General features: G+C 42.4%; 3 protein-coding genes across 7 annotated transcripts; 1 reads left to right on the top strand and 2 right to left on the bottom strand.

Annotated features, from left to right (window-relative positions):
• Positions 1-971: 971 nt before the first annotated feature.
• On the bottom strand, positions 972-1,584 carry meig1 (meiosis/spermiogenesis associated 1). Its single transcript, XM_029495687.1, has 2 exons — positions 1,438-1,584; positions 972-1,103 (listed from the first exon to the last, which is right to left on the bottom strand). Exons 1-2 carry the CDS (start codon positions 1,582-1,584, stop codon positions 972-974), a joined length of 279 nt encoding a protein of 92 aa, XP_029351547.1.
• Positions 1,585-2,487: 903 nt separating this feature from the next.
• dclre1c (DNA cross-link repair 1C, PSO2 homolog (S. cerevisiae)) lies at positions 2,488-7,797 on the top strand. 2 transcript variants are annotated; one of them, XM_029495043.1, is made up of 15 exons: positions 2,488-2,679; positions 2,815-2,866; positions 3,403-3,487; positions 3,658-3,717; positions 3,838-3,893; positions 4,178-4,279; positions 4,376-4,448; positions 4,696-4,836; positions 5,090-5,191; positions 5,283-5,419; positions 5,493-5,547; positions 5,741-5,829; positions 6,040-6,137; positions 6,291-6,371; positions 6,565-7,797. In XM_029495043.1, exons 1-15 carry the CDS (start codon positions 2,571-2,573, stop codon positions 7,239-7,241), a joined length of 1,917 nt encoding a protein of 638 aa, XP_029350903.1. In that variant the 5' UTR covers positions 2,488-2,570; the 3' UTR covers positions 7,242-7,797. The 2 variants fall into 2 exon arrangements, with proteins under 2 accessions (XP_029350903.1, XP_029350902.1); XM_029495042.1 differs by lacking the exon at positions 2,815-2,866.
• Positions 6,443-25,033, bottom strand: LOC115036727 (carboxypeptidase M-like). 4 transcript variants are annotated; one of them, XR_003840427.1, is made up of 18 exons: positions 24,927-25,033; positions 23,937-24,113; positions 22,644-22,741; positions 17,409-17,581; positions 16,300-16,399; positions 16,043-16,148; positions 14,991-15,161; positions 14,510-14,662; positions 14,268-14,416; positions 13,983-14,181; positions 10,434-13,532; positions 9,836-9,854; positions 9,635-9,664; positions 9,465-9,541; positions 9,034-9,104; positions 8,416-8,619; positions 7,967-8,130; positions 6,443-7,564 (listed from the first exon to the last, which is right to left on the bottom strand). XR_003840427.1 is itself a non-coding variant. In XM_029495045.1 (10 exons), exons 2-10 carry the CDS (start codon positions 24,097-24,099, stop codon positions 13,873-13,875), a joined length of 1,422 nt encoding a protein of 473 aa, XP_029350905.1. In that variant the 5' UTR covers positions 24,100-24,113; positions 24,927-25,033; the 3' UTR covers positions 13,560-13,872. The 4 variants fall into 4 exon arrangements, 1 of the variants encoding a protein (XP_029350905.1); XR_003840426.1 differs by having other exon boundaries at positions 6,444-7,564; positions 7,967-8,237; XR_003840425.1 differs by having other exon boundaries at positions 6,444-7,564; positions 7,967-8,619.
• Between the last annotated feature and the right edge of the window lie 811 nt (positions 25,034-25,844).

Raw genomic sequence — 25,844 nt, 5'->3', positions numbered from 1 at the left:
TAAACTTTACTTCAGCTTATGAGCCAATGAGCACGTATGTAGAATCAAACCATATGGTCTGGAGCTGGGGGGGAAACCATCAGATATCAGAGCCTGGAGGGTCCGCACATAATCTGCTACCATCACATGAGCAGAGTGTGACAGGCCTTCTTTAATCCCAGAGGTAGAAAACTTCAGTCACATTCTTTCTTTAACACGTCATTAATGTTTCAGTGAATAGGCATGAAATAACACCCATCCACCCGTAGAAGCCTGGTTGCTGCAATGATGTGCATGAATTGTAATTAAAGCAGAACTAACAGGACCCAACCTCAGGATTACATGACCTGCCTTTGTTTGTAGGATCTCGATGAGCATAAAACTGAGCATAACTGCCAATAAAAGAGGTGAAAGAAACAACTGGTTCTTCTTTGCATTATCACAGGTCAACTGACATTTACTCAGACTTCGGGGGGGAAATTAGGCGACATGTCACATGTGTTCTGCTCTGGTAATGTGCATACAGAGCAAACATTTTAATTGCAGTCAGGTTGGATAATGAGGGGCCCTGAGGCTAAAAGGAGCCATGAGCCAGGCCCCATGTTTGCTCTTTTTGTTGATAACACTGAGAAATGTTCTTTGCACCTGTGCTGTTTTTGTAATCCATGGCATGTGAGAATATTCTGTAAAAATGCATCATGTAAAACCAGAAATGAACCAACGGAAACATCAAAAAATTTTTAAATTCCTTATAATTGAATTTTATTCATTTGTGGTTTTTGTCAACAACTATTCCCGGTCTCCAGTATCTGTCATGCATGTGTGTCAATGACAAAAACTTGAACATGTAAAGACTTAAGATGGGTTTAGTCATATTATAATTGTAGCAGATATAATCAAAAGTAAAGAAATAAATATGTTCACTGCAGAAAATAAAAGATGTACACAGTGATGACGTGACTCCTTCCTTGGTGTCAGGGTGAATACAGAACTCATTTATACATATAAACTTTGACTTTATGGACATCACAGTCTTGGCATTCTCTTCTCTTGCTGTAGTAATAAAATGTGTTGTCTCGACGTTGGAGCTTCTTCACATAGCCGGTGTCTGGCCATTTGTCAATCTGAGACAGAGACAGGGTGCAGAGAGGCGTGATCAATGTGTGATTACAATACAGAACTTCTACTAATGAAGTAACAGATCTCAGAACACAGTCGTAATAATATAAAATCAATTTTTCATGGAGTAATTGTTGATAGTGTTAAAACGTGTGCTTAAATCTGCCTATGACTACACATTATACAGAAGATATCATCACGTGTTCTCCAATTTATTGAATGTCAAATAACAATTATGGGGACTTTTGAAGAGTTAAAATATTCCTTCCACCAGGGAGAGTTTATCTTAGAACAAACTCAGAACACAGAACCTGGGACGGTTCAGAGAACAATATTTACCAAGGCCCCTTGTTTGACTTGTATGTACTCCAGTTCATCTCTGTAGCCAGCCTGTTGGAATCTGAACAGGTTTTCCACCTCAGTCGTCCATTCTCTGGCTCTGCTCATGGACTTTGGCCTGGAGTTGTTATCAGTAGCACAGGACATGGTGTCGAAGGCAAGGTGTCCCAGAAATAGACCGGCCTCCTGTAACTGACAAGCACAACAAGGAGATGCTCCAATGTCTCATTTGCCTTCATTTTTCAACTTAATAGGATAAATATTCATCTTTTTTTCCTTTTACAGGAACATAGGTGACACATATACAACTAATTATTCCTGAACACCTTGTGTGTCGATTGTTCAATAAAAAAAGTATAAATAATAAAAGTGTTAGACATAAACAACACATCTTATACGTTTGTGATAGAATTGCATTTCGTTGACGAAAAAAGATTATTTATCAACATTATAAATGATGTTTAATGAGTCAATTGAAATTTGAAACACTAAAAAAGAATAATGTTGAATATCAGGAGATGATCTTTTATACTGATCTTTATGCGGTGATACTAAATGCACCGTTATGGGATCGAACTTTCTGTGGGTTTTTTGTTTGTTTCTTTCTTTCTTTGGCTTAACAGACAGAAATCAACTTATTTTTTGCTTTAAATCAACACGCCACATTCACCAGTATTCACTTCTGAACATGTCTTTACTTACATGTTTGTTTTGTTTATTTAGTTGGTCGGACTGCGGTCAGCAGCTAGCTAGAAGCAGTTGTTAGCAGTTTAGCTTCGGCGGTTGCCTGGTTACGGCGAACTTTCTTCTTCTGTGTTGGAGGACGAGCTTCCGGGAAGACGGCGCCGTCAAAACGGGCGAAATAAAATTAAGTATTATAACATATACTGAAGCTCTTAAAAAAACACGTAATTTTGGTTTATTTAGATAAATGACAAAAAAATGTTGAATTAAGCTTAAAGTTTGTGGTTATGTATTAACGACAGGTGGCGGAACCTGCAGTTGGACAAAGAAGCGACGAAGAAGAAGCTCAACCCGATGGGCGGGACGGACCGAGCTGATGGAAGCTAACAATGTCTCCTTTTCTGCGTTAAGAACAAAAGCTGGCAGATTAAAGAAGGTTCTGCTTCAGGATGAGTTCCTTTGCGGGACGAATGAAGGAATATCCGACGCTGTCTCTGGACCGGTTCGACAGGGAGAACCTTCATTCCCGGGCATATTTCCTCTCCCACTGCCACAAAGGTGAGTCGGGCAGCTAGCTAGCATCTCCAGGCTGGTGCTAATCCTCCATGTCCACATTTTAATTTAATTTAATTTAATTTAATTTAAGTTTTTAGACTCCCTGTTAAGATGACTCAGTGTTGTCATCATCCACAGATCACATGAAGGGACTGAAGGGACCTCTGCTGAAGAGGAAGCTTCAGTTCAGGTGAAGACAGTTTGGAGAAGAACTGTAGTTTGTCTAAAACATTTTTAAAAACCAAAGACAAAAGGCAGATGTGTAATAAAAATGATCATGTTGTGTCCAAAAACATGGATTTGGTAAGACAAAGAAATAACGAGGGAGAAAATAAAATGTTTTGGCTGTAAAGTACGCAGTTCAAGGAAATCCATAGAAAATGGAAAAGAAGAGGTTTATTTTATACATAAGTTTTATTTTAAAACACAATTGTGATTCAAAATGAATAACATAAATGCTATTAAAAAAATATATATATTCTACAGTTAAAGTTCATCAGCAGAATAATCCTCATACGCATAAACAATTCCTAATATTACAAATATACATTTTAGAAACATCTTATTCAACGTGAATTTATTCTACTTGTAAAAAAAAATAGAAATTGTCAGTTAGTTTGTAGCTTTGACTCAAAGCCTAGATGGAGAAATAAGCTGTCATGTGAGTGAACGAACAATGATGCTGTAACAGAAAGCTGACAGTGTTTGTCCTGTCTTCTTCTTCAGTCGTACAGTCAGGCTTTACTGCTCCTATGTGACCAAAGAGCTTCTGCTGAGCAATCCGAAGTACGCTTTCTGGGAGGAATACATTGTAAGTGTTCTCTGGGCTGGTCAAACCATTCAGTTGATTTCAAGTGATCAAAACATATCGTGTGTATTGATTAAGAGTTTCTCTTATTTTTCTGGCATCTGATGTTTGACTGTAATGGATGAAATCCAAAGCAGGAGAACCATAAACATCCTGATTCATAATTTGTTCAGGTTCCTCTGGAGCTGGAGAGCCCAACTCAGATTTCCCTTGTGGATGAAGCATCAGGAGAGGTAAAGTCTGATCCTCACCCTCATGCTGGGATTACAAATATGTAGATGGAGATTATACCCTTTTTTTTTTTTTCATCTGCTGCAATTTTTTTTAACCATCTTGTCTGTTGTTTGTGACAGAAAGAAGATATTGTGGTGACGTTGCTTCCTGCTGGCCACTGTCCCGGCTCTGTCATGTAAGTTAAAGCATCGAACACGCTGAATTGTCATGCTTCTGACAAAGCAGCACTACAATGAGGAGAATTAAAGTCATGTTTGGACAGATTTATCCACAACTACTTCGATAATCATTTCACTATTTCAGCAAAGTTGTTTCTTATTCCTTTAATTTAATGCTTTCATGCTGCACATGATAGAGAACTGAATATCCTGACACTCCTCCGTCACACTGATGCATACAAATGCTAACTGGTCCCAGGGAAATGCCGCAGCATGAAGTGTTGCGTGTGTTTATGTGTAGGTTCCTGTTTGAAGGTTCTCAGGGGACCGTGCTGTACACAGGAGACTTCAGGTTGGCTGTTGGAGACGCGTCTAGACTAGAACATCTCCACTCTGGCAGCAGGTCAGTCTCCGATCAACATAAAAAACTACTTTTTAAAAAGTCAAATTATCTTCATTACCATTTTCCAAGACGTGACATCTGCTCTACATATCACAGGGTTAAAGATATTCAGAGTGTGTATCTGGACTCCACCTTCTATGATCCACGTTTCCATCAGATACCAACTCGGGTGAGCTGTTTAAATCCAACAACCAACACAACAACAACACTCTGTAGTGTAGTTATTACATTTTGTTCCTCCAGTCTGATGATTGAATACATAAAGATGAGACACATTAGGCATAATCTGGAAACATGAAATATATAAATGATTACAGAGCTGAACTTCGTACAGACGACAGTAAACCGCAGCAAGAATCCCCTTTAATGAGGCTGTCCTGGTCCTGTCTGTCTTTATTTGGGGTATCTGTGTGTAGGAGGTGTGTCTGAACGGCATGTTGGAGCTCATTGGTAACTGGATCAGTCAGAGTTCGTATCACGTCGTGTGGCTCAACTGCAAAGCTGCATATGGATATGAATACCTGTTTACCAACCTGGGGGAGGAGTTCAACACACAGGTGACGTGAACATGAACCGTTTTAACTGACAGGAAATGGTTTGAAACAGACGTGGAGATATGCAGTGAACATGAAGCCATACGTTGCAGATGTTGTTCCTTTGTTCAACAAAGAGGGCAAAATATTTTAGTGTTTATGAATAAACAGATCAAACTTATCTAAACTAGCAGACAGAAACCAAGTTAGTCTGAAATGGAAGTCAGTCCGTATGAGGCCGCAGACAGGAACTGAGACTTTAACATTCTGTGTGCAGATCCATGTCAAGAATCTGGCGATGTTCAAGAAGATGCCAGAGATCCTGAGCTACGTGACGACCGACCGCAACACACAGATTCACGCCTGTCGACACCCAAAGGTGCCAACTTCACACACAACTATTCATTTGAAAGTGCTTTTTAATAACATGTTTAACATCTTATTCATTGTGTGTGTGTGTGTGTGTGTAGGATGAGGAGTTCCTCCAGGGCAACAGGCTGCCGTGCGGCTGCACAGCGGTTGACGGGACGCCTCTTCGTATCATCAGCATCAAACCGTCCACCATGTGGTTTGGAGAGAGAACCAGGAAAACCAGCGTGATAATAAAGTCAGCGCGGCTGCACTCAGTCTGACAACACGTGACAGATTCATCAATAATCACGTCTGGTTTGTCTCCTCAGGACCGGAGCCAGTTCCTTCAGGGCCTGTTTCAGCTTCCACTCCTCCTACTCTGAGGTAAGTCAGGTTTCATTGGGTTGATGAATGATTCCAGTCTGCATCATAAAACCTTGGTGACACAATCTGAACTAAGCTGCAGCTGCTGATGGACTAAACTTGGTTTTACAGGGAAGGAAGTTTAAATCATCATCAGAGCATATTCATTTACTTCTAAATGTTTTGTCGACGCTCACGCTCTCTTAACTTTCAGCTGAAAGACTTCCTGTCGTATCTTAAACCCGTGAACATCTATCCCAGTGTCGTCCCCCTCGGCAGGACGATGGCAGAGGTCACACAGATGTGAGTCGTCACTAAATCAGACCAGATGTTTTAGAAAACATCCAAAGGAGTCCTTAAAACAAACCGGGCCCTCTGACATCTACCTTTAGACCGTTTTTCTCCCGCTGTGGAGTTTTAATTTGAAGTAGATGTGAAGAAGGGTGTGATTGTCCTTTTAACTGTGGATGTCAGAGTTTCAGGAGTGTGACCACGTTGTGTACGTTCCACCAGGCTGCAGCTGATGTGTAGGAACCGGTCTGATCGGGCGGCGTTCACTTACAAACCTCTTGGGGTCCTCAAACGCAGCAGAGTGGAGCGACCTACTTCTGGTAACACAAACGCACACAGTGGCAGGTGTTCTCCACAACATGTGTAACACTTGTTTACAGGTCATGAATTATAAAGGACAGGCTGCATCAGCGGCAGATTAAGAGCTGAGTGTTGCTGCTTTTGACTAACTGATTTTTTTTTTCTGCTCTCAGACTCAGGAAGTGACGACGACCTGTTTGACGGGCTGGACCTGGAACCAGTGAGGAAGAAAATGAAGAACGAAGTTACCAAAGGTGAATAAATACTTGCAGCTGAAAAGAGAAGTTTTTATTTTATTTTAGCTGATACTGATAATCAGGAGAAAATTCGAAAGTTTCCACTTTATGTAAATATCAGTTTATCTGCTGCACTTCAATTTTTGCTGGAGACAAAATACAGCTGAGGGCGAGAGGGCTTTTTTATTTTACATTTTAATGTGTTTGACAGAGAAAAGTCCTGAGAGAACGGCGCCCCCTCTGTCCGTGGAGGAGTCTTTACCTCTGACAGTCAGCGACGCCTCGTCTGTCGCTCGCAACTTCGTCGACTGCACCGAGTCCAACGGTGAGGAGGAGGATGACGAGGAGGAGGAGGAGGAAGAGCAGGAGGGCAAAGGAGACGCAAAACCATCAGAGAGCAAAGAGACTTCAAATGCTCCAAAATGGGAGGATTTCTTCACTGTGGAAATGTTGAGCAGCAGTCAGACCAGCCAATCACAGTCCTGCTGCTCTACCGCCTCCCCCGCCAGGATGACCGGCTCCCAGACGCCTGATCTGTTCAGCGAAGAAGAAGAAATGTCCCACAAAGACGAGAACTTCAGCCTCACGCTGTCTGCCTCTCTGTCCAATCACTCCTCCCAGAACATGGACTCCTGTTTACCCGACCCCCTGATCCTTCCATCGGAGCAGAGGGAACGGGACGAGCCCTGTGCTGCGTCTCAGCGGAAGGAAAACGCTGGTCCGATCGTCCCATCGGAGCTGTCTGAGTCTCAGGCGTCGTCAGACTTTGACGTCCCCTGCACGCCGGAGTCGAAGGCGCCACAACCCGACGAACTGTTGCACCTGTACAGGAAGTTGGCCTCCGGAGACGAAGTGGTCATCAGAAAAGGAAGTCAGGGCTCTGGATGAACGAGCCGAGTCACAGCGCCCCCAGGGTGGGCTGGCCTTTTGGGGGCGTGGCTGAGGGCGAGCACTGCTTTGTTGTGACATCACAATGTTCAGGAAGTTCTGACGGGTGGTTTTAAGGCTCCGTTTCTGAATTGTGTGTTAGCATTTCTACGTTCGATGCAGAACCTGGACCTGAAATGCAGCTGCCCTCACCAGGAGAGTGACTGTCTTGTTACCTCACCGTTTTGCTGCCATGTTGTTATACGTGTGTGACAAAACGCACACTGAGCCTCTGTAGCACCTTCCATTCCTTCTGTTGAACCTCCAAACCACTTCACATGGACCTGAGTACAATATACATTAATGCACCTGCACTGCACATCACAACTGACATTTCCTTCTTTTTCAGTTTGTGGTTTGTTCCACTCATTGTGAACTGATGTCGACTTAATCAACTTTTGTCCAAATTATTTATTTTCAACTGGAGAGATTTTTTTCATTTTTAATGTTTAGGTCATTAATGAGTTTCACTTTTTACTGACGACTAAAAGGATTAATTAAATTAATTTAAAACTCTTCATTCCAAATGGTCTGGTGTTTTATTTTGGGGGGGGCTGATCGCCACGAGAAGATCGAGTTGGGGATTTAAGAAGTGGTTTTTGGAGTGATCCAATAAAACATCGACATCGTTCACTTCAGAGTCGGTTAGTAAACCCTTGAGTTCGTTTCTGCAGCGTCACACATACTTTTACTGACGTCTTGGCCGTGCAGCAGCTTCCTTCCTGCATCACCTGAACTCCGATGTGTTTGAAGGCTCTTCGGGGACGACGCTGTGCTGACGTCATTTCACAGCAGGAGCTGCTCTCTGTTTGTCCTCTGGAGGATCCAACCAGGAGTCAGAAGGTTTCATCTACAGGTGAGAAAATGTCACCTGTCGTCTTCCTCCAACTGTCTGAATCTTTTCCCTTCTTATTAGCACCAAACTGTTCAGGGAATTCTTCTATTTAAATATTTAACCTGTAACAACAAGAGGACGTTTAACTATGTGTAGATAGCACATTCAGCCTGTAAAATGGGTAAGCCATTAATTTCTGTCCACGTCAATATTCACTGTTGGAGAGAGATTCACTATCAGCAGCCAGAGGAGAAATGAGAAGCTCCCAGAAGAGTCTTTAAGCCATCTAAAACAAGAAACCTCAGATTTCTGAAAGCTCAGGTCGACGTCTGATTCCATGAAATGAGGCTCCTCGCAGAGCTGGGGGAGGTGACGACTGTCTCCTCCGGGTGCTGCCGCTGTTCTGACATTTGAGCCTCTGTGGACTCCTGATGAAGCCACCAAGGATCTGACGGACAACCGGAGGGACGTTTCATCTTCTTCCACCTGCTGCAGAAGCCGTCACTTCACAGAAGAGGGGGGAGAAAGACGACAACTGTGATTCCAGGAAATAGACCGAGCTCAGTTTAATGTAACTGATATAATCAAAACATTCACTGATTTCCATCCATCATTAAGCGATTAAAGGTCAAGTGTTAGCGTTCATGAGAAGATATTTTGTAGTTTTAATCATCTCAGTGGTGTCTTTTAAATATTTTACATATTTAATGTGAATATGTCGGACTTCTATGTGCAGCAGTGTGTTAGAAAACATTTATCTTTCTATCTGCCGTGTGATGTCATCAGGGAGGCGTCTGATTGGCCCTGAACACCAGTATGGCCCTTTAACTGCTGACGTGCCATCACGACACTCATTAATGAAAAGGCAAAGAGGAGTGTGTGTCTGTACACACAAAGCACACGGATACATGCACAGACCTGGCTCTTCATTAAAATCAGTCCGATCACCTACAGCGACTTCCTGAGGGACGCCGAGTCTCTGCAGATCTCTGTGGAGGACAACACTTTCATTAACACACACGCACATTGTGTAGTTAATTAAATACACTTAAATGCACAAATAAGATCCAGACACACACACAGACACGTTTGGGTCACAACATAAACAAGCACAATAACACAATCAGTGTGTGAAGTGATCAGTGTCTTCTCTCTCCCATGCTCTTATGACCTCAGAGATTCAACAGGAAGCTGAGGCCGAGTATGTGTCTGTTATATGTATTAATGTCTCGTATACACACACAGGAAACTGATGCAGTTTGTGGTAACTAAGAAACAGAGAAACAACAATCTTCGGTAAAAGAGCCTCTTTTTGTTGTGTGAACAACAGACGTGTCAAAGTGTGTTACCTCTGAGCGGTCCAATCTGGACTTGAGGGATGGTGCTCAGGTCTGAAGGCAAACCCAAATAAACGCCGCCGTAGTTTCTGATGTCACACAAACACACACACATTATTATCTGCAACAGAGACCGATTCAGTGTGTGTGTGTGCTCTGAAAATCAAAAGTCGGTGACTCACTTCCTTTTGTCGTCCTCGGCCTCATTTGATCTGCGGACACACACACACACACACATTAAGGGACATTAAAAGCCTCCCTGGATCTAAGTTAACATCAGAGAAAGGTCAAAAAACACTGATGAGGTTTAATATTAAAATGGTTTTGAAAATGGTCTTTTGTGTGTGCGTGTGTGTGTCTGTGTGTGTGAGAAACGTACTTACATTTCTCTGTCAGCGCGACCTGAAGATAAAAAACAATCACGTTTTAACGGTTAAATGAAATGTCCTTTGATTTTATTCAGTTAAAATAGCCTGACATATTATCTTCTAACAGCTGAGTCGTGTGAAGGTTCAAAGGTCGACCTCCATGTGATCAGCAAACTGAAAATATCAAAAATGTGTTCAGCCTATATTCAGAAACAGCCTTAAAACCAGCTGTCAGGACTTCCTGATCTTTGTGATGTCACAACGAAGCAGCCCTCTCCTACTGGCTCAATCAGAGCATCTTTTTAACTGTTTAGCTGCATTTTGTGCCACTGATAATATGATTTCTAAATACAGAACAGTTGGAAGAATCTTTTTAACCCCCAGTTTATTCTGAAGTATTTTTTTTTTTAGTTTAACTCATTCAAAACTTTGTGAAAATGATAGAAAGTGCAAAACGGCAACAACACTGATGTTTCACCTCGTCATCGTCAGTTGTGCAGTTTACATGTTCAAAAACGTGACATGCCAGACCTAAACAAATTTACAGCACAGAAAAAGTGACCTGAAACAACCTGGATGAGCCAAAAGGCGAGTAATGACATTTAATACTTACCTCCGGTGCTGCTGCTGCTGCTGCTGCTGCTGGTGGTGGTGGCTGGTGAGGAATTTCCACATCCCATCGCTCATATGACTCTGAAAACCTCAGAGGGGAAAGAGACAGGAAAAAAAACCCACAAACAAATGAGAGGAAAAGGGAAAGGACATGAAAAGGATGGAAACGAGTTTCCCTCTTCCTCCCCTTCGCTGAATCCTTTCTCTGCCGCTCTCAGCACAGAGAGGATTAAAATGATGCCAAGGAAAAGGGGGAGGAAACTGAAAGGAAGAGGGAGGGAAAGTGTGTGTGTGTGTGTGTGTGTGTGTGTGTGTTTGCGTCTCGGGGTTTGAAATCTCTGCACAGTTTGAAGGAAGCAGATCAAAGTCGGTGGGAATCGATTTAATTGGCGCTTTGTGCAGCACAGGTGGAACCACACCTGGAGGAAAACAGACAAACACAAATGCCTCAAATATTTAAAGTTAAAAATAAAGCTTCAACTCTTTCAGGGCAACATTTTTCTTTTTGTAATTTCATCAAATTATGTGAAAGCTATTATAACAATATAATATATATCTTTAATCCTTTCTGTTTCTGTTCAAATGTTTAGTGACACCAAATACCCCCCAAATTTTTTCTAATACAGTAAAACATGAAACACAACAGCCCACCCCCCAATCAGGGCAATTAACATTATTAATGTCACAAAAAAAAATAAAAATAAAAATGAAAATTTATGATAAAATACCAAAAATATCCCTTCAAGACAATTTACATGATTTTGATCATTCATTATTTTTTCACTGTAATAAAAAGAGTGTGGCTGTTTCCAGCCTGACAGTGAAGGAGAAGAAACACTCATTTAAAGTGACTCATGCTGCCCACGCACATACATGACCCACACATGAACACAGACACACACTCACTTATATGAAACGGTAACACAAAGTGACTTTCAGAGGAAATGAAAATGACGTCTGGACTCAAGCTGTATTTTAAAGATATAACACCTCCGAGGCTTTTTCATCTGAAAGTATTTCAATAAGCTGAGAGCGACAAATACAGTTTGAAACGCTCAAATCGCTGGTGATGTACTGATTCATCATGAAGATAAAAACAAAAAACAACAGAAGGTGAGCAGTGGAGGAAGAACCTTAAAAATAAATAACCAAATAAATTAAAAATCACAAGGAGGTAAATGAAGGTAGACGTTAAAGGTCCAGCCTGTATTCAGAAATGGAGCCTAAAAACAACGTAGCAGCTCTCTGTGCTCCTTTAAACCTCGACTCATCTTAAAAGGCGGATTTATTGTCCTTGCTGCACGACTTTTATTATACTTTAAACTCCTGATGTAATCTGGGACTTGCTGCTCTAAAATCTTCCTTAATAAACAAAAACAAAAACGATCTTGTTACTTTTAGCGTCTCATATAAACTAAAACACTAAAACCTGAAACCTTCCATCTGGGTCATTGTTAAAAACAGAGACAGCATTGTCATATTTATCTCTACACCGTTTTCACTGTGGAGCTAATGTTATTTACAAAAGTAAAAGCTAACCTCATTTTTTCTTCTTAATAATATATTCTAGTTTTTTGACTTCCATACAAACAAAACATCTCAAAGTCCAATTAAAGGGAATTTCAGACAGACATCAGCGTTTTTGCATTTCCTTCAAGATCCAGGCTGACTGAGCAGCGACAGTTCTTTGTGTCCGCCCTGTTGTTTTAAAGTGTGATGAATGAAAAACACTGAGGTCGACATCGTTGTTGTGACTGAAGCCTGCAGTCACCGTAGGTTCAACTTGGCACAGACGACTTTCAAATCAAACAGTACAAAAGTATTAAAAAACAAAAAAACGGATCATTGCCCCCCCCAAAAAAAGAAATGAAAAAAGGCCTCACTGTACGAGCTGATTAAAGTCAGTCATCCTGTTTTCTTTATGAAATCAATGATTCAGAACCTTTTTGGCTTCCGATCCTTTAAAACTCAAATTCAGGTTTACTTGAAATTCAACATATTTTTTTCTTTAGAATTAAAACTCCTGATGTTTGTGGATGTGCGTCTGTCGCCACCAGGTGGCACTTTTTTTACTTTTCAGTTACTTCTAATGATTTTAATTTAATTCAAATGAATTTATTCTGTATTGTTTCCTGATTATTGATTGGTTGATGTTATATTTTTATATATTTTCTTTACTTGAATTGTACACCCACCATTTGCCGATTTAATATTAAATAAATTTTAATTTTTATATTTTTTCTGTAAACTTCCAATTAAATATTTAGTTAAATTGTACCAAGGAAACAGTTGAGTTTGTGTTGGACCAGACGAAACACAAACTTAGCTTTGTGTTTGTGGTAAAGTGCATAAATAAGGCGTGAGAATGAAATGTGGCTTATAAAATAATGTCTTATTTTGTTACTCATGTGGACACTGGACATGAATGTGAAATAGGCAGACTGGAATAATGTAACACGTTAGGATCTCTTCAGTTCACATCATGTGCTGTTATCATTTCCAGCCTGGACTTTAAATACCCCCCTTTTCTAAAAACACCATTCAGTCCTTCTAAGTGCTAATTTTAAAGTGCTCCTTCAGGCTATAATATAAAATTACAGTCCAGCTCCACCACACTAAATGAAGCTCATCGCTCCGTGAACATCTCAGCAGGGAAGATGTTTTTTGTATGTGAAGATAAAATGCCCCGCCAGAGGAACGTTTTCCTTCTGTCACCATCTGCTTCGGAAGGAGGGCACAAACAAAACTACCCTGTTTATTCTTGTGAATCCTGTTATTCCTTTTTCTGTCTCTTTTCCTTTAAACCAAATTGTTTTTGGCTCCTGGGTCAAGAATCCACACATTTATTTTCTAATTGATCAGTAGTTGATTTTACTTCTTGAGAGGTTTCCAGATCCTCAGAAGGCTCGAGGGATCGGAGAAAGGCGGAGCAAAATAAAAAATTACTTTTGAAATCGCTGTAATCTGTAAATCAACTCATGGAGGTGAAGTACATCTGTGCAAAGTTTCACAGCCGTGAACTTCTGACGTTGCCTGAGAGTCCAAATCAGAGGAAGACTGAAGGACTTAAGGGCATCAAATTTCCAAGACCTTCCTCTGACTGAAAAAAAAAACAAAAAACCCCCAACTGAAATTCAGCTGTGATTAACTTATATTTACAAACTCGTGCTTTTCCTGTTGCGAGAAATAAAAATGTTCTTGAAGGTGAAAAAGGCCGTTCTGTCGTCTGTTTTGTGATGATGGATAGATGACGGGCTTTAAGCCCCGACCTGCCCTCAAATGAGGATTTTCTTTTGGGGCAGAAGAACTGGCAACAAGTTCTGGTGTGAACACCTGCAGCGGACCGTTTGTTTTTGTTTTGTTGTTGAGGGTTCAGCGTTGCCCTGAGACACTCCAGCGGCCCATTCAGCTGGAAGCAAACTACAAGCCACCAGGAAGCTTCACTCTGTGACAGATCGGAGCACCACTGCAAACCACAGCCCCATCCAGAACCTGGTCCACGTGGGCCTGGAGCCGGATCCCGCTGCCTCGGCCTGGAGGGAATGCTTACATGTGGGAGTCGGGTCGGCTGGAGTCGGGTCAGCTGGAGTCGGGTCGGCCGGGGTCAGGTTGGCATGGGGCAGGTTGGACTGGGTCGGGTCGGCCGACACGCGTCTCAACAGGAAGTCGTGTTTCATGGCGGAGTAGTTGTCTGGACCGTAGGGGACGTTAAGTGTCTCCGTCAAAACCTCATGACCGGGGTATGTCACCTGTCAATCACATAGATCAAACGCCACGTGAGGGAACGGAAACGACCACCAGGGGGCGTCGTGTCAATACGTGCATTTGTTTTTACCGTGAAGCTGTACTTCCCCGGCAGCAGCAGTCTGTAGTATTCACCGTGCTGGTCTGTTCTGAACGGGCACATGTTCCTGCGACCTTTGACCTCCACCACCGCATTCTGCACCGGCACTCCAGAAGCATCAAACACACGACCTTTGACCCCTGAACACACAAACATATTTGTATATCGAATGAGGGGATCATCAAGTGTCGATCTGGGTGAAGACAGGGACCGGAGGACAGGCAGGTACTGACCCAGGTGGACCTGCTGCATGAAGGCCAGCAGCGCCTTCTTGTTGTCGGCCCACAGAGCAGGAAGTTCCCTGACCGGGGGAAACTTACAGCAGGACACTTCCAGAGTCAGCTCCAAACACTGAGCCCACACATAGTTATAGTCCTGCATCCCGCCTGAAACAGACACACACGTTATCGTCAGGTGATTGTGTTGCACGGATCAGGTTTCTGCAGCAGGCAGCTCCTCGTCAGTATGTTTCACTCTGCAGATCGAAATTCACTGATTCTCCTCCAACTGCGAACAGTCTGCCAGAGTTTATTCAATAATAAATACAGTGCTGACTTAAATAAAGTAATATTTAGATAAATGTCAATATAGATGTAAAAGGAAACAAATAAACACAAATATGAAAGCAATCCTTAATAACCCATTCGGTAATAAATACACTCTGTTGGATTAGCAAAGAGATTTTAAAAAGCCCAAAAGCTCCAACGTACTGACCACTCAGAGGATACCACTGGTATCCGTTGGTGATGCCCTCCAGGAAAGGCATGCTGTCGTCGCAGCGATCGCCCCGATGCATGGAGGCGTGGCTGTGGGAGTACACCCGGGCCAGGTGGACAAACACGTCGTTGTCGGGGGTGACACTGGCTCCATCCACCAGCTCGCTATCTGGAGAAACATCCGTGTTACACCGTTAAGCTTCCTGCTCCTCAAATCTGAGTCTTGAAAATAGCAGATGTGAACGTTATGTTTAAAATTGGCCACAATGGAAAATAACTCACCACATGGATGAAAACAACGAGGAACACGTTTAATAATAAGATAAAATGTAAAAAGAGCAGTCTGGAGTTAAATAAATGGAATCAGCTTCATGTCTCCGCATAAATCTAAAGTGATTTTGTTGAGTATATTGTTGAAAAATAAAGTAAATCCAGCAGCACTTCCTGCTTCACCTGCACAGCAGAACCCAAAACCACCAGCAGGGGGCACAATCACATCCAGCCTCAATTTAACCAAAAGTATAAACGTCAAAAAAAACATTTAGAATCCATTCATATTTCATATCACCCACTTAGTGCATTTGTAATTAAACAAAAATGTGTGTGATTTGTATTAGTTGGCGGTTTCTGAGTGAACCTCCTTGTTGGTAAATTCATGTCAGCTTTTTCATATGTTTTAAACTTCATGGGTGTTCTCTTCATCTATGCTAAGCTAAGCTAATTCCTCATATGTATTGCAGTATATTCAGAAATCGTTTTGCCTGAACTCAGGATGAGTTAGACCTGAAGGTGGACCTCAGCAGGACAGCTGGGTCCCAAAAGTCACTGCGGTGGACTTCAGATCGCAGTGTGTGGCCAAACTGCCCAACTGAACTTGTATATTTATGTGACACTGCTCGACGGAGTCTGAGTCTAAATGTGGAGTCTGCTTCGTGTCGTTGTCTCGTTCACATGAGGGGGGAAAAAAAAAAATCTACACACACAAACATTGTCATGCGACAGTTGTGGACCACCTGGCTTTGTCTGCATGTCCAACAGACGTGTGTTTACCTTTGTTGCTGTTGTCATAAGGGTAACTGGCCACCAGAGCTCCTCCATGAAGGTTCGCTGAGAGGACAAAACTTTCTGTCCTCAACCAGCCAATCACAGCCCGGACCTGTAACACATCACATCCAGGACTTGGGTGAAACGTGAAACTAGAGACTGAGACCATAAACTGAGCTGATAAATCAGGGAGGAGGGGGGACATTTTCACATAGACTTCAACACAACACAACCAGTGGAGTCGCCCTGTGCTGCTGACAAACCTCTGCCTCCCTCTTCTCCTCCCTCAGCTGCTGTTGCCTTCGTAAACCAGCAAAAGCATCGGGGAAGTTCCTGTTCAGGTCCACGCCGTTATAGTTGAACCTGAAAAAGACAGACACACAAATATAAACGCAGGATTGTGTGGCACAGAACAGACTGACTCCAGGGACCCAATCGACAACACAACAGGAAGTTGTTAAGTGACTCCTGAGTTCTGAAAGTCCTCAAAAAATATTGCCTGGTTCTGGATTTGTCATCTGTGAGACTTTGCTGCTTTTGTACAATTGAGAATTTTTTCCTTTCTTTTTTTTTTTTTTTTTTAAATTTTGGGCTTTTTGTTGGACAAACAAAAAAGAAATTTCCAAACACAGATCTTTGAAAGTGTGGCGGTAATACGCTGAAAAAATTATTTGTGCATGCAAAAAAAATCATCCTGCACGCACAGCAGCTACTGCTGCCAGGCTCCCTCGAGCAAGGCACTTCTATTAAATTCCCACAATCCTCTATGCAGCTTTATTTACACAATAGCTCTGGACACTGAGAGCCACAGAGGACTCACATGGACCAGACACCCACATTCATTTCCTGGATAGTTAATCCTTTCCTGAGTCCTTAATCCCATCTACACTTTAATCTTTAATTATACATTATTATCTCATTTTTGTCCCCAAAAGCAGATGAATTCCTTTGAAGAAAATATATACGCACATAAATTTAGTAAAACCTGGAGCACACACTCACAGATACTGTGTGTGTCCCCACAAGAATTCCTGTATCACAAACTGTGTGTTAATCTGTGTGTGTGTGTGATAAACATCTAGAGTGTGTCTGCTGTCCTGCTTATCTCAGTGCTTTGGGCGTTGAAGCGTCGAATAGTTTAGTCTGTAGTCAACAAACACGTCAGCCTAAAGTCTTTACATCTTGTTTTGACATTCAGTGAGACACAAACATGCGCAGCCGTTTGAGGCAGCTGCCATGAACTGTGGCAGAAACTTTAAAGATAATATAAACACAACGTTTAACTTCATGTTTCCATTACTGTTCGGTTTTTGACTCCATGAGCTCCTGAAGGAAACATCTGTAATGTGCCCAGACCTGTGTGTGTCTGTACCTGCCCTGGCTGTACTGGCAGTGCGTTCCCGCTTCGTCGAAGCCATCAGGATTCATCGTCGGCAGGATGTGGATGCGGGTGCTGTTCAGCAACTGCAACGACCACGTCTCGTTGTCGCGGTAACCACGCACCAGGTCATTGATCAGCTGGAGCAGCAGCACTCTGCCGAGAACCTGCACAAACGTTCATTTGTGACCACCGTCATCATCTTCACCAACATGCCATTGTGTGAATTCACCCATGAGATGAGTCACACAAGGACGTCAGAAGGTTTGGCATTGTGCGATACTGCAACGAAATTGTGTTGATGCTCATAAAAACAGCAGTACAACAGTACACACAATGACACCACGCCACAGAAACAAACAACAAAATGACAGACAGAAATAGGCTCAGTAAAAATAAACACACAAATATTATTCAATTAGTACAGATTTAAGAAAGCAGAGATCAGTTTGGATAAAAAGTTGAAGGAAGCGCGTCATCACTAAACTTCCTTCAGACTTCTAGCAAACATCTTTCTTTTTATGGCATGATATTTCCGCTGGATGTTCATTCCAGGTGGAAAAAGCGGGGGAGGCAGGTGAAGTCATGGGGGTGAGTCAGCGAGTCAGGGGCAGTTTTCTGCAGGTGGGAGACTGGATGAAAGGAAAACTTTGGGAATGAATGACAGTCTCAGGAGGGAGAAAACGAGAAGGGTGGGAAGCATGAAAAGGTGTGTGTGCGCGAGCGCGTACAAAAACACACGTTAGGACTGGCTCTGCCTCCGGCCATCATTTTGTCTTCCTCCATCATTCATTTTAAGTATCTTACTCTCCTGGCTGCGCACAGAAAACACACCTGAATGTACTTAAAGGAAAACTCAGGTGGATAAACGACGACAACGACAAAAACACTGAATGTACCAACACAATTGGGGGCGTGGCTAAGGCCAGTGGGCATTTTTTTTTTTTTTTTTTTTTTTGTGACATCACAAAGTTCCAGAAGTTCTAGAACAAGGCATATATCTTCAATAAAACACCTTCCACAGCTAGAAACACACACACAGACACACACCCACACACACACTAACATAAACAAACACTAACACTAACACAGACACAAACACACAAAAAAAACAACACACACGTTTATGGTCAAGTTAACATCACAGCTGGTGGATCGGAGTGAAAATACAGCAGATAAGGCAAACTTATCACAAACTCATCACCGCTCATTTTCTCCGGTTGTCCTAAAGTCTTATATTCTTCCAAACAGCAGCCAAGAGTCCAAACACACCAACAATTTTAACATGCTAATTATGCAACAAGACCGCAGCGAGGCACAGCGATAAACGGGCAACGCACGAAAACCAAGTCAGCAAAGTTTTCCAAAACAATAAAAACTATTTTAACACTCACCCGCCATCTGTCGTTCCGCCCGACGACGTTTAAAAACGGCGGACTGACCCGACTGTTAGCCGCTAAGGCTAGCTGCTGCAGCCAGCTAGCTCCTGCGGTCAAACAAACGCGTCTGTGGCGAGCACACGCGAAAAGCGCGCTCAAATGAGTGACGTCAGCACTGACGGTCTGAGGCCGACTCTTCCAGAACCCAGATCAGTGACAGCTGCCTGGATGACGTCATCGCGTGGCGCACTTTTCTTGGTTGTTTTACGGTAGAGCTAACAGTAGAGCTAACAGTAGGCTAACGGCAGGCTAATGGTAGAGCTAACATTAGGCTAACGGTAGAGCTAACACTAGAGCTATCAATAGAGCCAACAGTAGGCTAATGGTAGAGCTATCAATAGAGCTAACAGTAGGCTAATGGTAGAGCTAACAATAGGGCTAACAGTAGGCTAATGGTAGAGCTAACAATAGAGCTATCAATAGAGCTAACAGTAGGCTAATGGTAGAGCTATCAATAGAGCTAACAGTAGGCTAATGGTAGAGCTAACAATAGGCTAATGGTAGAGCTAACAATAGGGCTAACAGTAGAGCTAATGGTAGAGCTAACAGTAGGCTAATGGTAGAGCTAACAATAGGGCTAACAGTAGAGCTAATAATCCTCAATGGGGCTGTAGCCAAACCAAGCCCTACCCTGGCACTCGCTACGTTAGTGGGCTAAATGTCAACCATCTTACTTTTTTGAAACCATGAGGGGCCATATTTACTCTAAATGGAGCTTCATTTAAAAAATGAACATCATACTGTATTTCAGAGTGAGACCAGAAACTCAGGAAAACGTTTGCTCAGGAGGAGGAGGGACGTTTTCCCATAGACTTCAGTATAAGGGAGGAGGAGGGACGTTTTCCCATAGACTTCAGTATAAGGGAGGAGGAGGGACGTTTTCCCATAGACTGCAGTATAAGGGAGGAGGAGGGACGATTTCCCATAGACTTCAACACAACCTGACTTCTTATTTTAGCCAGTCGCCCCCTGATGGTCATCACATTGCCTCTGGCTCTAAACCAACATGTGGTTGTTGCCGTGGAAACTGATCAGGCTCCCCTGAGTTTCAACAAGCTTGAAAGCGGCTGCTGTTTACGCTGTCGTCCATTAGCAGATGACCGCCGATGATGTCATCAAAGGATCTCAGCAGGGAGTGTGCGGACGGTCCGGAGTGTCCTTGGAAAACACAGGAAACCCGGCTCTCCCTCATTTCCCCTCCGCCCACACACAAACAAACACACAACTGGACCCACACAGTCAGTTCTAGGAAACCAGACTGATGCTGTGAGCAGATAAGTCGGTCCACGTTGTGACACGGCTAGTTTTCCTTTTGTCGCTTGGTTACACACTTCTCCTTTCAGCTTCCACAGTTGTTGGGTTGTTCGACTGCGCTCAAACTAGAGTAAACGTTTTTCAGATGAGTTTAGTCTCAGTGTCAGTGCACGTCATTTATCAGGATTATAATTCTGACCTGAAGAAAGAAGAGCTGCGGGTTATGTGATATAAAATGAACTTCTGCGACGTGAGAATAGCTGTTGAAAGATGTAACGCTCGTATCCAGGCTTTTTGATTACGTCCTTAATCTTAGATTTATAAATTCTGATTGATTTCATCTGAACTCTGTTGGAACTACGACTGCACCTTCTGATTAGCTCCTGTAAATATCCACCTCCAGAAGTCTGTCCAGCTGAGGACATTAAATGATCTCTAGTGTTCCTCCACAGCAGCTGATTGTTGTGGGGATGTTACTGTTTTTGAAGCTACAGGAAGAGCCACAGGTTAATTACTGAGAGAAGTGAGCTCTGTCTCTGAGATTAAAAGGGTTAGGGTTAGCGTTAGCGTTAGCGTTGGTGTTTTTGCTCTGTTGCTGACGACAGACATATCCTCGCTCGTCAGGCCTCCCTGCCCCTCCACCAGAAGTGGATGCTCTTCACTTCCTGTATCCAAAGTTAGACCAAACAACATAGTTTCCCACCGAAGGACGGATTTAAGAACGTTATACGTTATACGTACGTTAAAACTGAGAACAAGCATCTTTAACACCTCAGCCAAATGTGACCACCTGACATGCTGATGTATAATCAGTCCACCGGGATACAAATGTCATATCCAGGTGGCATTTTCGAAGATAAGAAAACTTTCAGTCGCTGGTGTTGCTTAAATAACAAAAATAAAATGAGGGAAACGCTAAAATCCGTCAAGTTCATCCTCCGAGAGGACAAACATCTATGAGATTTAATTTACTCAACACTAATTAGATAATTAGGCTAACTTTATATTGCTAATTAATTAGATATGCATCACTTTCAGAAAACTTGGTATAATTTATTACTTTAATTAAAAAAGGAGTTTAGAGTAATTTTAGCTAATGTGATTTGTTTACATATAATTCTTGAAGACATCAAATCTTATTATTTTTGGATATCTGATGAGGTTCTTCACAATCTTTCCTTCAGCTCTGTTATTGTTGCTCAGCACGAACAAGGTGATGGAGTCAGTTGTTACTGTCGCACAAAATAAAGTCAGTTTTTCTGGGAACCAAATGCACACACACAACAGACAACTTTTCCCACTCTGTGTGTGAGTGTGTACGCAGTGAAAAGACCTTTTTCTGGAAGTTTCCTCAGAACCGACACACTCCACTGACTCTGTTTAGTGACTGTGTGTGTGTGTGTGTGTGTGTGTGTGTGTTCAGCCGTGACTTGTCTATTTAAGGACATTTCCATGACTTTCACACACATGCAGTGTGATCAAGCGTTGGCCGTAACCGTGGCAACCAGATGCTGGTCAGAGGTCCTTCAGAGTTTCCTTTCCACTTTTCCACACTGAGATTCATCCACAGCCATGAAGATGTTATTGATTGACTTTATTTTTCTGTCTGGTAAATTATTATTTTTTTTTTAATTTTACGGCTTTTAAACTTTCTTTTGCTGAGCAGTTTCATCACTGATCTTCCCACGATGATAACCTGGCTGCTGCAGAATCTGCTGACCGTCAGAATAAATCCTGACCAGCCTGAAATGTTTAGCCTCGTGCTGGTTAACGTCTTCATAAAGCTGCTGTCGGGATTTTGTGCCGCTTCACTTGCTGACAGGAAGTGACGAGTCCAGAAAGGTGGCACCGAACGTCGTCTGCACCGTTAGAACCCCGCTGCCGCATACATCAGGTTTATTTATTCAAAACAGATTATTGAGGACATTTGATGTCAGGGAAATTGTCTTTCTAATGAACGGGTCAGTGTGTCAGAGCTGTGTCACCTGATCTAAAGAATTGACAGATTTTAAGTTTGCCACTTATTTTTTCAAGCCAAACTGCAAAATCAGATCTATCACACCGGAACATAGCACAAAGGTGACGAGTTCTACTTCGGTTTCTGATAAATATGCCTGAGACATTTTAGAGAAATAAACCAAAACAAATGATGTGAGATCCAGCATGGTCGCATCGTGTCGAGACGGAGCTTCATGATGTCACCTCAGTGTGTTAGCATCATAAAATGTGCTCATGTGGAGCAGAACAAACATCGGACAGTTTGGTTTTGCAGGCGTGGCGATCAGACGATCACGTTTAACAGAGACTGCAGCTCCTTTTTTCTATTCAGTTCATTAAACTATAAGTTTGTTATGATATTGTTTCAATGTTGACTCACTGATTCTTGGATAACACACACTCAGTTTGTTGTCTAAGGACAGAAGTATGGACGGAGTGTGTCTGACTGTGAAAGGCTTATGTTGATCTCTTTAGTCTCCCTTTATTCCTGCTTCCTGTCAACAGGGAAGGGTTCAGTGTGTGTGTGTGTGTGTCTCACCTCGTTTCCATGCATGTTAGCCACATATTTGAACTCTGGGATGCCAACGGTGTGACGCCGCGGACTGAGGCCGAGGGCCAACACCCACAGCTGCTGTCCTGACAGACGGAGACAAACATTCAGCACATTTACATTTTATTTCACTGAAAAGTTTCACCTGGTTGCTGCACTGAGCCTCTCAGCTGATTTCTTCACCTCCACTGATGCTGAACCTGCAGAGGGAAGCAGACCATGACGCCGTCCCCTCTATGAATCATGGGTAAAATGACTGTGTGTACGGTGAAGGTGTTTGACGTCAGATGAAGCCACAGTTAGACCGATGGCCTCCGTGGTTTGGCTTCTGTCACAGCTCATTTGGTTTTGGAGTGATGATGTTGCAGGTGGAAAGTTAAAGCTCTCCACCATTACGATTTTCCTGAAACGTTATTTTACTATGAAGGTCTGATTTTTTTCAGAGCTGGCCTTTTATTATGGAGGAAACATTGTGACTCCAGGTAAACTGTGATGGGGGTGCAGGTGAGCGGACGGCGCTGTACAAGACCCAACAAGTCTGTAACACACACACACACACTGCAGTAAACTACCGTCAACTATGAAAGACTCACAGCAACATGAGAACACCAAGTAGCTGCTGACACACAAGTCAACACACACACTTTGGACACAGGCCAGCTGGTGTCCTAGATTAATTTAGATTAGCTGTGTGTGTGTGTGATTAGACAGATTAAGGCGCCCCAGTTTAAATTTACCTCAGTTAGTGTCCTGTCATATGATCACACACCAGCAGACACACTATCATCTATCACGGTTGCTATAGTGACTCCAACTTTATTTGTGTGTAATTTGCCTTCCCTTAATCTATTCAAATTAAAAGGCTTCAGCTGCAGAAGAGTAAAAACTATTTGGAAATGTGGGGCATCCTGTGTCCCAGAATCCTTTTCTTCAGAAATCTTCCTGATTGGACCGTTACGGTTCGACATGGAACAAGGAAGCAAAACAAAGACACAACTTTCCCACCTGAGCATCAACTGAAAACCGGAAACTACATCTGACGTCTCACATGCGGCTTCATTTGAAAATGTATAATTATTGATCATTAGGAATTAAAGTTTAACTGGAAGAATGTGGTTCAGTCACCTGTTGCTCTGTGATCTGGAAACTTAGAGCTCATTTGTGTGAGACTTGTTAGGAAAACATTTACTGAGCCACTCAATGGAGGTAGAAGGAGGCCTGTTTTCCCATAGACTTCAATACAACTAAGTTACATATGAGTGTGTTTTTACAAAACGTTACCTTTGACGGATTGGCCGATGCTGTACAGGTGTGTGACCTCAGGGTTGGAGGCGTTGATCTGGAGAAGGTACTGCTCCATCTCGCTGTTGCTGTGGTAACGAAACTCCAGCATCGAGGCGGGGCCGGCAATGAGGACGGCGAGGAGCAGGAAGAGTGATGACATCACTGCGGTTTGACCTGCCGGAGGAGACCAAAGAAAGATTGACATCACGTCAGATGATTTTACAAAAACAGATTAATAATCCTAATTTACAGGAAGTGTAACTGTCAGTGGATTCAGAAAGTCTTCTGCAGCCTCACAACGTTTTAGCTTCCAAACTGGATCTATTATTTTCTCTGGAACTACAGTCGCTCCTTCAGAAGCTGTTGGTTTTAATAAATCTGAACCAGGCTGAGCCTTTAGTTCCAACCAACTCCTCTTATTTCTTTTTTGGTGGATCTCATTTCACGTTTTTGTTGAATCAACACTCATATTTTATTTTTGTTGGCTGATTTCTTTTAAATTCAGCTGAATTGCAGGTCACTGTCACAAAATTATAGTTTGAACTGGAGCAGAAACTTGATTGAACATCTGCTGAGAACTTCTGATCAGCACATTTCCTCCTCCTCAGCAGGCTAATATAAGAAGTAGAAAAGTTGTGATGAATAAAATAAACCTGCCTTTTTCGAATCAGTGTCTTCAACACAGCTAAAGATGCTAATTTGGCTACACTGTCAGAGCAAAAACAAAAAATATGAACGAAAAAAGACCTTTAAATGTTCCTCCTGCTATGAAGTCCAGTTTGGTTAAGTTGTTTTATTATTTAACAAGTTCAGGTGGTTTAACAGTTAAATAGTACAATTATTAACAAATGAGGCCATTTTACACAAACTATAAACAATAAAAGAGCCACTATAATAAATCTACACACACACACACACACATCGGTCCAGATGGGCTGATACCGGATCGATAATCAGCCCAATCAGTCCGGATCTCAGAGGTCTTACCTGTCCGGCTCCGAGGCTGAAGAGGATCCGATCGAAGGCGGCCAAACACCGGCCGGACAGAGCAGAGAGTCCCGGTGAGGAGGAGCCGGTCTGTCTGTCGGTCTGTCTGTCGCTTCTCTCAATGAATGTTACTTATTCATCAGCCGGCCTCCCTGTCTGTCTGCGAGAGGGGCGGAGCTTAGGAGTGTGTGTGTGTGTGTGTGTGTGTGTTGGACGCACACTCAACAGGTTTGTGAATGAAACAAAGTGATGATTCATTCAGTTTAGACAGAAAAGGCCCTTCTTCTGAACAAATGTGTGTTTTAGTTCATTTTTGTCACTGATGAACATTATTACTGATGAGATGATCCAGAGATGATGTGACGGGACTCTGCTGACAGGCCTCAGTGGGTTTGTGTTGTTGGTCCTCCTGAAGCCTTCTGGATCCTTCAAGCTAAAGCAGAGCTGAAGAAACTGTAGAATCTGAGGAAGGTTGTTGGAGTCCTCCGGTTAGAACCAGGATCAGCAGTGAAACCTTCTCTGTGGTGTTTTATCCACCAAGTCTGGACTTTATCTGCATATTTATCTTCATAAAACACTTTGGTGGCATTTTCAAAAAAAAAAAAAAAAAAGACAACGTTTGTGTGGACAACAAAAGTCACACAAGACAAATAGAAATGCAGCAGAATATATCAACAATGACACTTCTGTCATATTTTAAGTGTTATTGTTCTGTTAAACATGTGTTGAAGTATCATTCTGTCATTTACTGTGAATGACAAATTATTTATTTGTATGAATATATTTTCAGCTCATATCTTTATTTATCTAATCATATATTGGTTATATGTCTGTGTAGTAAATCTAGCTCGTCTCACGCCTCCATATTATTAAACATTTTATGTCTTTAAACTGCTAAAAATTTTTTTGATTTATTCA

Source organism: Echeneis naucrates, chromosome 23, assembly GCF_900963305.1.
Source record: "Echeneis naucrates chromosome 23, fEcheNa1.1, whole genome shotgun sequence".
Classification (NCBI taxonomy): Eukaryota; Metazoa; Chordata; class Actinopteri; order Carangiformes; family Echeneidae; genus Echeneis; species Echeneis naucrates.
The sequence above is the reverse complement of the archived record's forward strand: the minus strand, read 5'-3'. Positions and strand labels throughout refer to the sequence as shown.